Raw genomic sequence first — 16,530 nt, forward strand, 5'->3', positions numbered from 1 at the left:
TGGGGGCCTTATTTTAGTCAGATCCCTGGTGGCCAAGGTGAGGCGGACTGCAAGAGTGGGGAGAGTTGCCTCTGGGGCTGGTGGATGGGAAGAGAGGTAGTGCTGACTGCCATCCCCACGCTAGCCCCACCACATGGCCCCCACTCAATCTGGAGAGGAATATTATGTAAAGAGCCCCAGGGGCCTAGATCCCACCCCCCTGAGACCATGGAGGAAGCTAGAGCAGCTCTTCTGGGAGCTACCCTCCCCCCGCCCATCTCTAATTAATGGCCTCTCTGATTAAATCATCTCCGCTCCTTGCTGGCATCTCCGGGAACTCCGGACACAGGGGCCATACTGCAAATGAAACCAATGAATAATAAATAGGACTGCCTAATGCACTCATTTAAAACCAATTTTTAAAGAAATCTTCAAGAAAAGCAATTAATTTCCATTTAAATGAACAAGTTTGACATTGAAAAAGAACGGATTCCTGCATAAGCCCACTGAGGCACTTTGTACCTGCTTTAAAAAAAAGGCACAGAGTTGGGGGACACTTAGGACCTCTGCAGCCCAGCCCTCCTGTAGGGATTTATTTGCAGGCAAATCCCCCAGATGAGGACGGTGCGGGTGGAGAGTGGTTCACTAGTCTCTCCGACTCCCAAAGTAAGGTCGGGAACCGAGGGCTGTCGAGTTCCGTCTTTGTCCAAAACAGGCCTGGCCCTGGAGACGCGCACGGAACGCAGGCCTGGGTGTGGGTGTGGGTGTGCGTGTCACCCCTGCACGCGGGCCCTCCAGCAGATGCCCAAAGCGCCTGGCATCATAACCGGCCTCTCCCTCTCCCACACACACAGGCAGGCCCAGTGCTCCTGACGCTTTTGCGTTTGTTGCTTTTGTTCCGACCAAGGATGGGCAGGAGAAACAGCCTCTGCCCCCCCCCCATCCCCTGTCCCCGGCCAGGATCCTTGTGCTTTATGCTGCCTTCTGCTGCCTCATAGACGTGTGGCCTGGGTACAGTGGGAAGCTTTGTAGCCCACGGGGCAGTGCCTGCGTTACCCCAAGTTGAGGTGACCCATCCCAGGCCTGCCGCGTGGCCACAGAAGCCTGAACGGGTGCACGTGGCAGAAGGTTGGAACCCCACCCCCCACCCCTGCCCCAAGGCATTTTGGGCTGGGAAATGCCAGACGAGGGGAGAGGAGGGAAGACTGCACCGCTGTCACCACCCAGAAGGCCTGGGATTTACGACCCGACCTCCAGGCAGGAGGCCATGGCTGGGGATGTGGAGCAGGTGAGGGAAGCCACAGCTACTTAACCATGCATCACGCTGACGCTGAGTGGACTCGGGGGCACGTTTATTTAACAGCGACATTCTTTTGTGTTTGCGTTTAGGCCACTGCACAGCTAGACAAAGGAAGGAGGAGGTCCACGGAGGAAGGTGGTCACACCCAGTTAGGGGGACTTCCTAGTGTCACCCAGGACACACACCTGGGGATAACTAGAGTCACATGGCCACACGCATGCTTGGGGGCACGTGCGCACATGCGCACACGCATGGATGCCCGAAGTGACAGAGAATGCCACAAAGACCATTTTCCTGTCAACCCCACACGGGAAAATATACAACACCCCCAGGAGCGTCTCAGCCCCCCCCCCCCATCCACCCCCTTCATTTCTGCTCCTTCCCAGAGGCTCCAGGGGTCAGGAGGCGTGTCATCGCTCCCTCGACCCTACAGAATTGTCGGTCAAACGGGGGTGCTGCTGCCTGCCCGCTGGCCCCCACAGGGGATGGGGGATTCTGCCTGGAGGTGCAGCCAGCCCGCCGCTCCCCTCCCAGCCCGCCACAGTGGAGAGGAAGCCCATTAAACCTTCCTAATGACACACACTCTGGCAGGCAGCAAGCAGAGAGCGATTGCTCTAGAAACCAGCCAGATGGGAGCTGGCCCAGGTGACTGTTTATGAGACACAGCCCTAGGGGCCTCCCTTGGGGTGGGGCTGGGCAGGGCTTCTTTTGCTCAGGTCCCCAAGCCCTGCTAGACTGCCATGCCCCCATCTGGGCAGGTTCCCATTAAATGAGGGGGGGCCGAGTGGGCTAAGCCCATAAACCCCTTGATTGAACTGGCCCCCAGCCCAGGCCCCAGCCCAGGGGTAGCTGTGAGGAGGTGACAGAAAGCAGGTGGGCCACACCCACAGGCCACCTGGGAGGGGCCTCCACATGCTTGGCCATAGGCATCCCCCCTCTGCTCCAAGACAGCCCTTTCCCCATGGTCCAGTATAGGGCCTCCCTCCCCCAGAGGGCTGGGCAGGATCCCCCCTTTCAGAGGCACCTGGCAGTAGCCCCCCTCCCTTCCTGGCTGGTCCCTTGTTGCTAAGGTAACAGCATCTGAGAAGGAGGCAGGACCCAGGAACAACCTGCCAGAAGCATTTGTGGTAACAGGAAAGCAGGCCTCAGGATGCTGGATGTAACCTGTTCTAGTTGGGAGTGGCTTGTATCTAGAGGATACGGATGGGTGTGTGTGTGTGTGTGTGCGTGTGTGCGTGTGCCCGTGCACATGCACGCACAGAGGGGACCCAGGGCAGGGGGGCTTCAGTCTGGCTTTCCAAGGACCCCCGGCAGATCCCCAGCTCCACCCTGACCTGCTGAATCCAGAGATGTGAGGTCAGGGCACTGCCTCTGCATTCTAGAACATTCTTAAACACCCAAGTCGAAACACCACGGACACTCACTGGTGCCCCACTTCCCTTCTCGGACCCCCTACCCCCACCCCAGGCCCAGGATGAAGGGAGGCTTCTTGGGGAGGAAATGCAGCCTGGATACTTGGACCCTAGGGATGGCGGAAGATGACTGCTCCGGACAGCTCCCCCCTCACCTCAGCAGGGAGGGAACGAGACACAGGACAGCACAGTAGTGGTTCCAAGTTTAATCAAGGGTGCGAAGGGGGCTGCACTGCCCCTCAGTGAGGGCCCCAAGGTGGTGGGCAGCATGGGCCCCATGTGGAGCATTTGCTTTTTGCAGTTGAATAGAGGAACATAGCATAACCAGAAACAAGGCCGTCCTGCCCCCACCCTGGACTTGGGTGGCGGGGAGGGACACAGGGGGCAGCTCAGCTGACTAGGCCTTCTCTTGGGGACAGGTCACCCCCACCCTTTCAGTCTGCGAGCCTCCCACCCACCTGCCCTTCTGAAGTCAATTCCTAAAGGGGAGAGGAGTCTGGCAGGGACAGCCCCAGCTGGGGGCAGAGGGAGCCCCACTGGTGAAGTGCTCCCCTCCGCCATTTTGGGAACAATAAATACTGTGACGTCAGCAGGGAGGGGCACCCACTGGCCAGCTGACAGCAGGGAGCAGAGTCTGTGGGCCCAGCCACCCGTCCCGCCCCACCCGACCCTGCAGGCCGGGACTGAACCACCCCCACCCTCACTCTGTGCGCAGGATGATGTGGATGCCGGAATCTGTGAACACGGGCCCGCTCATCTCCCCCGTCCGCAGTGCAAAGGAGGCATCTTCAAATGGCTTCTGCATCTGACCTGGGGAAATGTGAGGGGTGGCGTGTGGGGATCAACGCCCGGCCACAGGCCAGGCCCAGGTGGGGCGGGCAGATGGGGCTCCCACCTGCGCTGGGCCCCGTGCTCATCCATCACGCGGTTTATGGCCCTGTCAGCAGGGCAGCGGGGCCATTAAGAAGGCCCCAGGAAGCCCGAGGACAGCAGGAGGGATGGCAGGCAGAGCAGCTGCCGCCGCCGCGCACTTGGGAGGCACATTTCAGTGATGAACTCGTCTCCCAGGGCCCCCGCTGCCAGCCCCTGCCGCATCATCTGTCCCGCCTGCTTCCTGGTGCGGGTGGGCAGCTGACAGCCCCTTGCTGGCTCTCCCCACACTCCTCAGCCCATCCATCCCGGCCCCTCCCTGGTGCTCTGCTGACCCCAGGATGGAGGGGGAAGGGGGGGAAAGGAGGAGGAGGTGGTCTGATCCGCTCTGCTCCTCCCTTCCCACTGCCTGAGCCAGACAGGCCTAAACTCCTCCCCTCACCGCTGCTTTCCCACTCCTGCGGGTGGTGTTGGGAGGGGCATTCTTGGGGATGGGCCCTGGGGCTCTCAGAGGACTCAGCCTTATACCCCTCAACCAGAGGAGAGGCAAACGGCAGCAAGTACCCACTTTGCTGGATCCATGATGGGGACAACTGCCCAGAGAGACCCCCAGACCGACTTCCCACCGCAGGAGGGAAGGACACCAGGCAGAAGGCTCCGCAGCCCTGCCACCCCGCAAGCAGGGCGAGTCCCTCTGAAGCTTGCGGGACTATGCTGCCACCTGGTGGACCCTGAAGGCCTGTGCAGCCGGGGCTGTCCCTCCCAACCTCCTCCTGGCTGGGGGACCCCCACTGCTGGGACCGAGGTTCCTCTAGGGCTAGGCGGTGCCCGCTCCTCGCGCACCTCTGCTGAAGGCACCCAGGTCTCCCCTGGCCTTGGCCGAGCTGCAGTCGCTGAACTGTGAGGCCAGAGATTCAAAGTCTTCCTCTCCTGACTTGATCTTCTGGATGTAGCCTGCGGACAGACGCCACATGGGGACATGCGGTGAGACCTTGAATCAAAAGCAGGGCAGGACGGGGTGGAGGGCTCCAGGTGGAGGGTGGCTCTTCCCTCGGGAGGCATGCAACCCCTGCCCTACTTTGCACACCCGCACGTGGGAACATGTGCCTCACACACGTCCGCAAATGCCGGCCCCCCAACATGCGTGCACACCCTGACCCCACGGTGGCCTCAGTGCTGGTCTCACACCCCATTCCTCCAGCCCCGCTCCCTTTGTCACTCCTACTGCTCCCCCCCAACATAACGTGAACACAGCGTGACCTCTTCCCACCCCCCAACACATACTTTGGGGGAAAAAAAATCTACCTCTGGGCCCTGTTGGGGAGGAGAGCAGAAGGCAGGGCAGACACTGAAGAGACACCGGGACCCAGAGTCCCTGCCAAGATCCCCCAGGGCGGTGATGGGAAAATTTTCTAGATGCTTCCAAGAGAAAGGCAGGAGGCTGGGGCACCAGGCCAGCTCTGCCATAGGAGTCGGCTGAATCCTCAGGCCCTGGGCCTCAGTTGTCCAATGTATCAACTTGGGAGGAAGGCCCAGGCTGCTTCCTGGGGTGTCGTGAAGAGATCACAAGGCAGCCTACGTGGGACACGTGTCATTCCCAGGGGCTATGGCCCCAGAGGCAGCCGACACAGTTCTCTCAGCTGCCCTAAAAGGGTGTGTTGGCATCACACTGGATTCACCCTCTGTGTGGCACAAATTGTTCCCGGTTGGGTACTGATTCTCCCGGGGGGGGGGAGAGGGAGGCCAGGGGCAGCATGTGGGGAGCAGAGCACGCAGGAGGGCTGTGTGTGCCTGGCGGGGAAGAGCCCCCACTCACTCTTGAGTCCAGGCAGGAACCCTTGGGGCCAGAACCCATCCTTTCCTCCCCTAAATGCCCCCACCTGCTCCAACCAGCTGCCCGAGCACATGAATGAGCATTCCCGCCGAACCGGCGCAGCCACCGGGTGGGCTCCCAGGACACTGAGCCCCCAACCACCAGAATGGCCCCTCACCTCCAGCTGGTCCCACGTGGCTTTCCAGGCATCTACTCTTCTGGGGACATTTTGCACACCCACCCAGCCCACACTGGACGTGAGGGTCACCTGTCATACCTGCCGGTGGGCTTCTCAACATCCCGTGACACTTCCGTCCACTGCTCCTGTCTGAGCACCACAGGACACTGCTGGCTAATCTCCCTGGTGCTCTGAGGCCCAGACACCCAGCCAGGCCATCTGCCGGATGCTGAGCTAGTGCAAACCTCACCATGACCACAATCGAAACAGCACAAGTGTGACAACACACCTATCGGCCCATCTTACTGCGCAGCGCAGCGGCTTCCAGTGTCCTGGTAGCTGATCTGCTTGGCTGCTTCTGCGGCTGGCCCCGTCACCTCTGCCTTCCCCACGTCCCCATCACTCATCATGTCCTCCCCATCCCTTTGCCTCTGAACCATTAGTCACCTGCCCGCAGGCCACAGAGACACACAGCACAGTGCCTGGCACGCAGACCTTGACAGATGTCACTTGCTGTCACAGTTCCCCGTCCATGAGGGCTGTGCATCTCAGTGATAAGGTTCCCCGTTTCTGTGTGATCTGCCCATCCCCGGGCTCCCTCGCCTGTATGTGTCCGTCTGGTCTGGTCGTCAGTGTGATACGCTGCCTGGTGAGAAAGGCTCGCCGACGCCACACAAGCCCCGCCCTCCGCGGGCAGCGATGGCGTCCCCCTGTAACGCCCTGGTGTGGCTGCACATGCCCCTGGGGCTGCCGGGTGGCCCCCCTATGCCAGCTGCATCCACCCGTGATCCACCCTGAAGCAGACATCATGAAGGCCCCACTCCTTTTCCGCTCCCTGGACTTCTGGTCATCTCTCCGCCTCACCTGGGCAGCCTCGAGATTCTTCCTCGTCTCCCTTCTGTCTGGACCTCGATCCAGGGGCCGCGGGATCCTGAACACACAGGGCTCCCCGCGGTACCTGTCCGCGCATGCCCAGCACCTGCGGCGCTAGGCCCTGCCCCGAGCCCCGTACAAGCACCACCTGGCCGCAGCCTCCAGGAGCTGGGGCCACGAGTCTGCAGAGATCCCCGAGACTAGATGGCCTGGCCAAGGCACACAGACAGAGATCAGCCTAAAAATCAAATAAAAGCCAAGCTTTTGCCCGCCATTGTTCACAGCACCCAAATCTTCCTCTGACCAGCCAACTCTCAGAAAATACTCTGCTTGGATAGGAGCCTCAAGTGATTAAAAAAGTAAAACCACTCCTTTCTGATCTCTCCTTTCTAGAAGCTGATTTGCAGCAATCGGGCCACAAGCCAAGATGCAAGGGGACCCTCAGACCCCTGTGCATCCCCCCGGCTCAGTATTATTCCTTCCCTAGGAGGTCTCTCCCAGTCCTGCTCTGCCCCCACCACCTTGAGGCCTCTGCTTAATGGTCTCTTCCCACAGGAAGCTCGCTTGTTGTCCTTTGGCCTCCCCCAGGAGCCCTTCCTAAGACCCCACTGTGTGAGTGCCTCCCTGCATTTGCCAGTGTCCTGTCTGTGTGTCTGCCACCCGCCTCGGACTGGGAGGGCAGGACCGGCTGGCCTTGCTCACTGCTGTTTCCCCGAACCCAGCTCTGTGCACAGAACAGGTGCTCGCTAATGCTGAAGGAATTCATGAATAAATGAGACAGAAACAGGCCACGGGGAAGGAGGGACAGGGATCCACCCTCCGCTCTTTAGGTCGGAAAGGTGGAACCTCATGTCTTTTCTCTGTGCACCTCAGATCAAAAGGTTCAAGAGGGGGAGAAAAGGAAGCACCTACCAGACGCCCCCTGCCGCCCTCCCGGCAATGCCCTGGCCTGGCCTGCCTGCCTCAACACCCCTCACCAAGACGGCACCCATCCAACGGGGCTCGACCCAGGGGCGGCCTCTCAAGGAGCTCCGAGTCTGAAGCAGGGAACTCCCACCTGCTTCGGGGAGTTCAGGAGCCCCTGAAACTAGCTGCTTGACAGAAGGGCACCTGTTGCTGTGGGTAGATCACAGGCTGGCCTGCTCAGTGCATCTCTGAGGCCGAGGAGGCCAAATTCTGGACCCCCTGCTGTCGCATTCAGACCTCAGCTCTATCCCTCCTGAGCTTGGTGACCCTGGTGGCTGACCGCCTCTTGGAGCCTTACTTGCCTGGCCTGTAAAATGGGCTAATGATAGCAGCTCCCACCTTGGAGGGCTAACAGGAGGGGTAGTTCCTGCTGGCCCAGTGCCTGGTACAGAGCAAGCTTCTGATGGTTACTAGCTGTCTGTCCGTATGTTGGGGACTGAATTGTATCCCCTCAAATTCATTAGTTGAAGCCTCAATCCCCAATGTGACTATATTTAGAGATGGGTCTTCATGCAAGTGGTCAGGGTTAAATGAGGTCATAAGGGAGGCCCCCAATCCCATAGGATTAGTGTCCTTACAAGAAGAGACGCTAGAGAGCTCCATGTCTCATCCCCCATGTGCACACGCCCAGGAAAGGCTGCGGGAGCACAGTGCGAGAAGAGAGCAGTCTACAAGCCAGGAAGACAGTCTTCACCAGAAACTGAATTGGTCAGAACCTTCATCTCAGACTTCCAGCCCCAGAACTGTGGGAAATAAATACCCAGCCTGTGGTATTCCGTTAGAGCACCCTGAGTTAATACACCGCATTGAGGGGAAAGTGAGTGAACAAATGGGGTGGTCTCTGACTCTTTGGTTTTTTTTTAGAGGAAGGGAGGGGCAGAGAGAGAGGGAGAGAGAATCCTAAGCAGGCTCCATGCCCAGCACAGAGCCCAACGTGGGTCTCGATCTCACGCCCCTGAGATCGTGACCTGGGCCAAAATCAAGAGTTGGATGCTTAGCCGACTGAGCCACCCAGGCGCCCCTAAAAAGGTTTAGAGACAAACTAGGGAAGGGGCCTGGACAGAGAAAAAGGTGACAGGATTAGATCTGCCATCCCAGAAGACCCAAGATCCAGCGGGAGGGGCCCAGAGAGACCAGAGAGCCAGCCTGAAGCCAGCAGGCTGGAAGGGACTCACCGAGCTTGGTTGGGGACACTAGGCCAAAGGTGCTCACTGACCCTCAGACCCTGGGTACGAGTATGTTTGAGGGGACTGCTGCTCACACCAGGGCCTCCCTGGGACCCTCAGGCCCTGGGCATGTGGGGCTGGAGGGATGGGGAGCAGGCGGAGAGGGCTTCTCCAGAGCCTGGCCTCCTTAGACAAGGACACGGGCAATGACAGGCAGCTGGTCCTCAGATCCCTGACAGGGCCTGGCCACAGCCCAGCAGCTGCAGAGGAAAAGGAGCCTCCCCCAAAACGCGGACACACTGGTTCTTGCTGCAGGCAGCCCGTCCCCTCGGGGCAGTGGGGAGCACTAGACCTCAGCGGGTACCGATGAGATCCGAGCCCCGATCCTGATCTGATCACCTGGAACAAGCCCAGGACAGAGGGAACATCCTCTTTCACAGAAGAGAAAACCAGGCCTGGACGCCCCAAGCTTGCTGACAGGGCACACGAGTGTCTGGTTACGAAGCACACCACGGCCCAGGCTGTCTCACTGTGCTCTCCTGATGACCCCCGAGGGGGGCCGTCCCAGCCCCATCTCAAGACACTGAGTAAACAGGCCAAGGTCACTGCAGGGTCTACATGTGGGACCCACCAGGCTCCCGAATCCCATCTGAGTCCCACCAGGCTGCCCAGAGCTCTTTCAGGGAAGCAGCAGATGCTCTGTCCAGACTTTGGACCCCAACCACACACGTCTGCATGACCGGGGTCCCTTGTAGACAGCAAGCGCCTGGCACTGAGCCCACTGCTCTATGGAGCAGCCCGCCCCTGGCTGGCCCCTGGATCTCATGGCCGTCCTGCCCGCGTTCCAGCTGATGCAGCCAAGGCCACACGGCTGGCACCAGACTCCATCTGTGTGTGACTCCAGGGTGAGCCACACTGGTTCTGACCTCACCCCACCCCGCCCAGCTAACCCGTTACCCAGTCCTGATTCTGCCTCCAGACCTCTCCAGAATCTGCTCCTTCTCCCCTCCCTGACCCATCAGGTCGCACTGCCTGTAACGACAGGTCCTCCCCTGGCTTCCCCCAGGCCATCTGTGCAGGTTTGTGCGTCCAGCCCCTGCTAACACGCCTGAGTCTGCACCGACTTAGGGTTAGGCCCCAGGGCCCGGCTGCTTCCTGGGAGCACCTCCTCGATCCCCATTCTCCAAGACCTAAGCTGACCTCAGCACCCCCAGGCTCCCACCACAGCATCGGCCCATCAGGCGCATGCTTGTCCATCCTGGACACCAGGAAGCACCCTCACCCCTCCCAGGCAGTCCCCATGGCCTGACAGCCTACCTTCCCAGCCATGCTCAGATCTCCCCACGCCCTCCTGCCTCAGCCTCCTGCCATCTCTTGCCAAGGTTGTCCCAAAGGTCTCTGTCTCTGGTCTGGCTTCTCTGCTGAATCTAGACCCTCTCCCAGTTGGCCCCCCAATGGCTCTCCCGTGGGCCCCTCAGACTTAATGAGTCCCTCCCCAGACTGCCCCTCTTCCCAAGTCCCCTCCACCAGTCGTGGCACCTCCTGACACTCAATCTCCAAATGCCTGTTCTCTTGCCCACTCTGGTGGGTCCAGAAGCCTCAGAACAGGGACCACTTGAGCTGGGAAGACCCAAGTCACCTCGTGATTCTCTGGGCTTTCCCCACCTACTTCCTCCTCTTCCCCTGGGGCAGCCAGACCCCTCTCACTGCTCACTGCTCGACCCAAACAGCCTGGGCTCTGAGCCCTCCCGCTTCCCTGGCCCTTCACACTCCAGCCACACAGCTCTTTCCTGAAAGTAAAGCAAAGCAGGGCCGTCCCCCCATCATACGTGGCCATGTTTCCAGCTGTCTCCAGAAAGGACCCAAACCCTTCACCTCACTCAGGGCCCCCCTCAACCTTGCTGGGACGTGCCCTTGGAGGGTCTCATCCCCCTCGGTTCCCTGCACGGCGTTCCCCAGCGTCCTGGCTACGGTCTTGCCCCAGGCCTTTACCTCTGCCACTTCCTCTGCTAGGAATCCTTCTCGCTTCCCGCTGGTTCCTGAAACAAGGCCGTGAGCACTGACTGTAGGCCAGGCTGTGTGCTGAGTGGTGGGACTATGGTGGGAAGAGAGCCAGTCCCCGTCCTCACGAAGCTCAGGAGGCGAGCTCTTTAATCTGCCTTCCAGATTCTGTGCATGAATTCTGCTTCTCTCTGTAACACTGAGGTGTGAGGCTCGCAGAAGCCCGACATCGCACCGTGTGTGTGTGTGTGTGTGTGTGTGTGTGTGTGTGTGTGTAAGTAATGCCCCGGAGGCCAAATACTGGACCAGGTGAGGTGACAGTAAAACAGCCAACACTGACCGAGTGCACTTTGCCAGGCCTGTGCTCATAACAACACTCATCACGCCCGCTAGCAATTAGAGAACATTTACTAGACCCCAGAACTGTTATTCGTGCTGTACCGTATCGGCTCACAGTCTTCACAACTATCCCACGAGGCGTAAGTTCTATTATAGAAATACTAATTTTACAAGTGAAAAGACGGGTTCAGGGATGTTTAGAAAGGGCAGGGCAGAGCCAGATGGGCACTCGGGCCAGCTGGGTCTGGGGGAGGCACTGGGTCATATGGGGGTAAGAGCAGCCCAGGACGGGTCTGGGGTCTGTGGTGGCAGAGCCTGAGTGAGGACACCACACGTGAGATCCAGACCATCACTGTCTAACAGAGCTTCCTGTAAGGATGGAAGTGTTTTAGGTCTGAGCTAAGAGGGCAGCCGCTGGCCACATGTGGCTACTGAGCACTTGAAGTGCGGCCAGTGTGAGGAACCAATCTTTAATATGACTTAGTTTTAATTAATGTAAATGGAAACAGCCATGTGTGGGTAGTGGCTGCCAGGCTAGGCAGCTCTACACCAGGGTTCTGCAACTGACGGCCGTAATGGGCGAAATGCTGCTGTTTTCATCAAGTGATATTGACACACGCAACCCACTTGTGTATGTATTATCTCAGGCTGCCGTCAGTTACAAAGCAGAGCTGTGCAGCCTGCAAAACCTAAAATATTTACCATCTGGCCTTGAAAGAAAAAGTTCGTGTACTCACCACTGCTCTAGAGTGTGGAGGAAACACAGAACGGACAGGAAGAGCCTCCTTTCTCAGGGCAGAAGTAAGTCACTGACTCTGCTAGCAAGTTCTCTGTTGTGACCTTTCCAACCTCCCTCCTGACCCACCCACCTATGTGCCCCAGAACGCTGTCTGATGTCATTACCACCACCAACGGCTCCCACTGACTGAGGGCCCACCGGTCACCAAACACTCTCACCTCACTGAACTGGCCTAATGGGCTTCAGGGGCAGGTGTGGGACAACACCCATTTCACAGAGGTGAAAACTGAGTCTCAAGGAGGTTATCCAAGTCCCCCAAGGTCCTGGAGCTTACGGGGCATAGCTACCATCGGAACCCAGGTCTGCCAGCCCCCAAGGCTGGGTCCTCCCCTCCTAACCTGGCTCACCCTCGAATGCCAGACGGAAAGAAAAAGAAGAGGCAGCTGTGTGGTCCAGGCTCGTGTCATGTTCAGGCACTTCTGTGTCAGCCAACACTGACAGCTGAGTTGGCTGGGGTGAAGGGTTTGGTGTGATTTCTACAAGGCTGGCTCTGGCTCCCAAGGAGAGGACACCCCTCCACACACATACATTCCCCCCTAAGCTGTTTCCAGCCCTGCTCACCATTAATCAGCTCCAGGGCCTCCTCCTTGGTCCTGGTGATCTTCTCCTGCCGCCAGGACGAGGGCCGCCGTGACTGGCTGTGCTTGACGAGCAGGTGTGAGCAGCGGACCCTGGTGGGCTCCCCCTGTCCATTTTTGCTGCCACTGCTGCTGTTGCCACTCGGCCGCTCCCACTGGCTGGCGTTAGTGATGTGATTGAAGTAGTATACCCGGCCTGGAGGAGGGGTAGGCAGGGATTCAGCTGGGACCTGCTCAAAGGATACCACCCTGAGGCCAAAATTAGGCACTGGCCAATGGGATGCCTTCGCTCAACAAATCCACTGTGTCCACCCCCCGCTACAGGCCCTTAGGGAGCTAACATTCTAGGTGTTGGAACAGACAGGCACCAGACAAGCAAATAAGACAATGAAATAACTTTAGTTATGGGTGACTTCAAAGAGGAAAATAACCCAGAGTGACAGGAGAGAGGAAGCCGGGGTGGGGGGGGGGGAGGGAGTGGCTCGGAGCATGTACTCAGTGGCCAGGCTGCCTGTTTAAATCTGGCTCTGTCACCTCTGTCACTCACTGTGTGAGCTACCCTCTCTGGGCCTCGATTTTGTCACCTGTAAAATGCAGATTAACGATAGTCCCTTCCTCTAGGGTTGTTCTAAGCAATGAGTGAGCTCATAGCTCTTAACCACACTTAGGGTAGTGCCTAGGGCACACTAGGAGTGTGACAGCGATCATCTCCATTTTATGGAGACGACAGAAATGAGGGCTCACCTTCCAGGTCTTTGGTAATGTTTCCTGAGTGTACACTCTGCTCCAGGCACAAATGGATGGAGGCAGGAATTATACCCAGGTTGTCAAACACAAAAGCTCTGTTCTTAACCCGCACCCAGTGCACATTGCTGCACAACTAGGGACCAGCACTCCTGGGGGGCCAGACGTCACCCAGGGCCTGAGGAGAAGGAGTGAAGGCAGCAAGCGAGAAGACTGAAGTAGGACCCAGGAGAGCCCAGGCATGATTCCAGGGGCTAAGATTTTGCCTGGGTTGCATGGACGACTTGCACCCAGCACCACGAAGAGCTGATGTCACCCCTGAGGAAAACCACCAGGGTGAAATCAAGCAGAAATGGCAAGAGAAGGGGCCCAGAACTGGGCAGAGCATCAGATTCATGCTGCAGGGCTGGAGCAGGTTGGGTGAGAGCTGAGCCAGTGACTGACTCTAAAACCTTAGCAATGGCCTCTGTCTCCCTGAACCTTGGCTTTCTCATCTGAAAAGTGGGGGTGAAGTGAGAGAATTAAGGACATAACTTCACAGGGTTAATGTGGAGAACAGTGATGATATACGGGAAATGCTCATCAGAGGCCTGGCATTCAATTAACAGAAATCATTGTGACTCTGATTTTTATGGGTTATGGAGGCAGTGTGGTGAGGTGCTGGGCCCTCCTCACTCACTAGTCTTTAGTGACAAGGGCAGGGGGCTCTGCAGTCAGACTTCTAATCCAGACCCCACCTCCTGGAATGAATGACCTTGGGTGAGTTCCTTAACTTTTCTGACCTCACTTTCCTCACCTGCAAAATGGGGGTAATAACTACCTACCTCCCAGAGTTGTGGTCATTCAGAGAGAGAACACAAAACACACTTGGCACAATGCTGAGCGGTGAGAAGAACGTGCCCTATTACTGATATTATAACTGTGGATAAGCCTTAAATCGGACTCCCAGCACAGGGTCCATCCTCAGGCAGAACACCACCGGGCGGATACGGCCGACTCAGCATTAGATGGGGTGGGGATGGCGGGCGGGTTAGCAGGAGTAGGTTGTGCACCCGAGGCCGGGCAACACCCTGGGGCCACGCCCTGAGCATGGGGTTGGGGTGTCCTTCCCGGGGGTGCCCCCTGGGCCCAGCGGAGTGCAGAGACGTTCCCCGGGGACGTCAGGTGCATCAGGCCAACATGTATCAGCCGGATCGGCAGGGCCAAGGCCATCACCCGAGGGAGTGCAGCGGGATCACCGGCCCTTCACCCCCCGGACAGCGCGCTGGGTCTCTCCGGTCCCGCCCCTTGCCTCAGTTTCCTCCGGCATCCCCGCTCCTGAGGTTCGCAGCCCCCACGGGGCAGGCCCGGGCCGTTACCCTGGGAAGACGCGGAGGAGCCAAGACCCCACGGGAATCGGGCGGCGGCGCCGCGTCCGAGGGGCGAGCTCGAGCCCCGCTTCCGCGGGCCCGCGCGGCCCCGCCCCAGCCCCGACCCCCGCGGCACCTGAGCTGCGGCTCATGCGCTTCTCCCAGCCGGGCGGCAGCTTCTCTTCGTCCGCCATCTTCCCTCCTGCCGCAGCGCCCGCTCCGCCTCCACCGCACCGCCTATGCGGCCCGCGCCCGCCCACCGCCGCCGCTGATTGGCTCGGTACGCCTGGCCCCGGGGCCTGGCGACGATGCTCATTGGGCACCCTAACAGTCCTGAGAGACTTTCAGGCTTTCTATTGGGTAACAGCGAAACTGGGCGGATCCTCTCAGCATTTTCGCCGGGTCCCGCCCCCGTACGGCCTCACCCGGATCCCGCCCCCTTCCTCACTCGGCCCCTAACTGGTGCGGAAGGTACTGGAGCCCGTCCTTCTCGACACCCTTTGGCGAGCTCCAAAGAAGTCCGGACCCCTCCTTTGCGTCCTTCGTCGCAGGCCCCATTCGATTGGCTACTGTGGCAATAATTCCCGCCTTCCTAAACCGTTCCCAGAGGCCCGCACCTCCCCCCATGCGGAAGTGTCTGGGTGGTTTGGAGGTGATGGCAGCCCACGAGGTAAGTGAAAGAGGCGGTGCTGCCTTAGCCGTTGCCGTAGCAACGTAGTTGCCTTGGTGATGAGCAGCGAAGAACCCAGAAGCCTAAATTTGGCTCTTCCATCTTCCCTCTTCCCACCTGTTTCCTCCAGATGTCCAAAGCTATTCCCCCCCTTTTATTTTCTTTTGCAAGACAAACCCTTCCCTATGCCACTGACCCAAACATCTTCTACTTCTTTGGAACCTACTTTACTTAACTTATTCCCTCTCAGTCTGGCTCCTGCCTCTGTCCTGGGTGACTGGTGGGTGTTGGCGTGCCACTTAGCTGGGGACACAGGAGGACGCGCCGGTAGGAGGATGATGAGCTCAGTTTGAATCGATTTAAAATTGAGTGTGCGGCACCTGTGGGACACTGACGAGGTGCCTGGGGACAGGCTGGAGATAGATATGAGAGGCAAAGACACCAACAGGATAGAGTTCAATGATAGTTCATCTATAACTAGACCCTTATGTGACCATTAAAAAGAATGAGGCACAGTCATATGAAACACAGGGCAATATGCCTACAAGAAATCTGAGACAGGATGTAGCAGGCTAAGAGCATTCTGGAGCCAGATCGCTGGGTTCAAAGCCTGGCCCTCCACTTGCTATGAACTTGAACAAATTACTTAATCTCTGTGCTTCAGCTTCTCCCTCTGCAAATGAGGGTAAGAAATGGTATATATCTCATACATACCTTTGATCCAAAGATTAAATTAGTTAATCTGTAGAATGCTCTCAAAAGTGTCTGGCCCATAGCAAGAATATGTGTTTGATGGATGAAAAGAAAAGCTAGTGTCAGTACAACATAGCAACTATAGTATATATGGAAGCAAAGCAAAACAAAACAAAAAATCAACAAAAATCAATGGAAAAGAATTAGATCACTTATAGAAAGATACCAAAGCATTAAAAAAGCATAAAAAGGAAACCGCTGAACAGTATGAGTAGTAAAATATGTGTGGTTATCTCAACTGTGTAAAAACTATATAACAAAATTTCTGGATTCATTCAAATACATTAATAACTACCACTGGTAATTCAGGTGAAGGAGAAGTTGAGGAACATAAGTTTCAATATAACATTTTGATTTTTTTTGGCACATACAATAATAATAATAATCATAACCATAATCTTTTTTAAAGATTTTATTTATTTGAGAGAGAGAAAGAGAGAGTGCGCACGAGCAGGGGGAAGGGGCAGAGGGAGAGGGAGAGTGAGAAGCAGACTCCCTGCAGAGCAGGGAGCCAGATGTGGGACTCCATCCCAGGACTCTGGGATCATGACCTGAGCTGAAGGGACGTTTAACTGACTGAGCCAGCCAGGTGCCCCACAATTTTTTTTTTAAAGATGATTTTCAACTTAGCACAGAGTTGCAAAAATAGTGTAGATTTTTCACATACCCTTTACCTAGCCATCCCTTATATTAACATCTTACATAATAACAGAATGGAGGTGGGGCTCCTGGCTGGCTCA

The 16,530-nt window shown here is 57.4% G+C and overlaps 1 protein-coding gene across 1 annotated transcript; it reads right to left on the bottom strand.

Moving 5' to 3' along the window:
• Nucleotides 1-2,882: 2,882 nt before the first annotated feature.
• PIN1 (peptidylprolyl cis/trans isomerase, NIMA-interacting 1) lies at nucleotides 2,883-14,628 on the bottom strand. Its single transcript, XM_040629378.1, has 4 exons — nucleotides 14,504-14,628; nucleotides 12,258-12,470; nucleotides 4,405-4,515; nucleotides 2,883-3,501 (listed from the first exon to the last, which is right to left on the bottom strand). Exons 1-4 carry the CDS (start codon nucleotides 14,559-14,561, stop codon nucleotides 3,392-3,394), a joined length of 492 nt encoding a protein of 163 aa, XP_040485312.1. The 5' UTR covers nucleotides 14,562-14,628; the 3' UTR covers nucleotides 2,883-3,391.
• Nucleotides 14,629-16,530: the final 1,902 nt, after the last annotated feature.

Source organism: Ursus maritimus, unplaced genomic scaffold, assembly GCF_017311325.1.
Source record: "Ursus maritimus isolate PB19 unplaced genomic scaffold, ASM1731132v1 scaffold_14, whole genome shotgun sequence".
Taxonomy (NCBI): domain Eukaryota; kingdom Metazoa; phylum Chordata; class Mammalia; order Carnivora; family Ursidae; genus Ursus; species Ursus maritimus.

Bases quoted from the DNA above. Each gene is read 5' to 3' on its own strand.
- PIN1 (XM_040629378.1), bottom strand. From the start codon at position 14,561: ATGGCGGACGAAGAGAAGCTGCCGCCCGGCTGGGAGAAGCGCATGAGC. The intron at 12,471-14,503 runs GTGCCGCGGGGG...CCCCTCCTCCAG, and splicing joins GCGCATGAGCCGCAGCTCAG to GCCGGGTATACTACTTCAAT. The intron at 4,516-12,257 runs GTGAGCAGGGCT...GTCTGTCCGCAG, and splicing joins GGCCCTGGAGCTGATTAATG to GCTACATCCAGAAGATCAAG.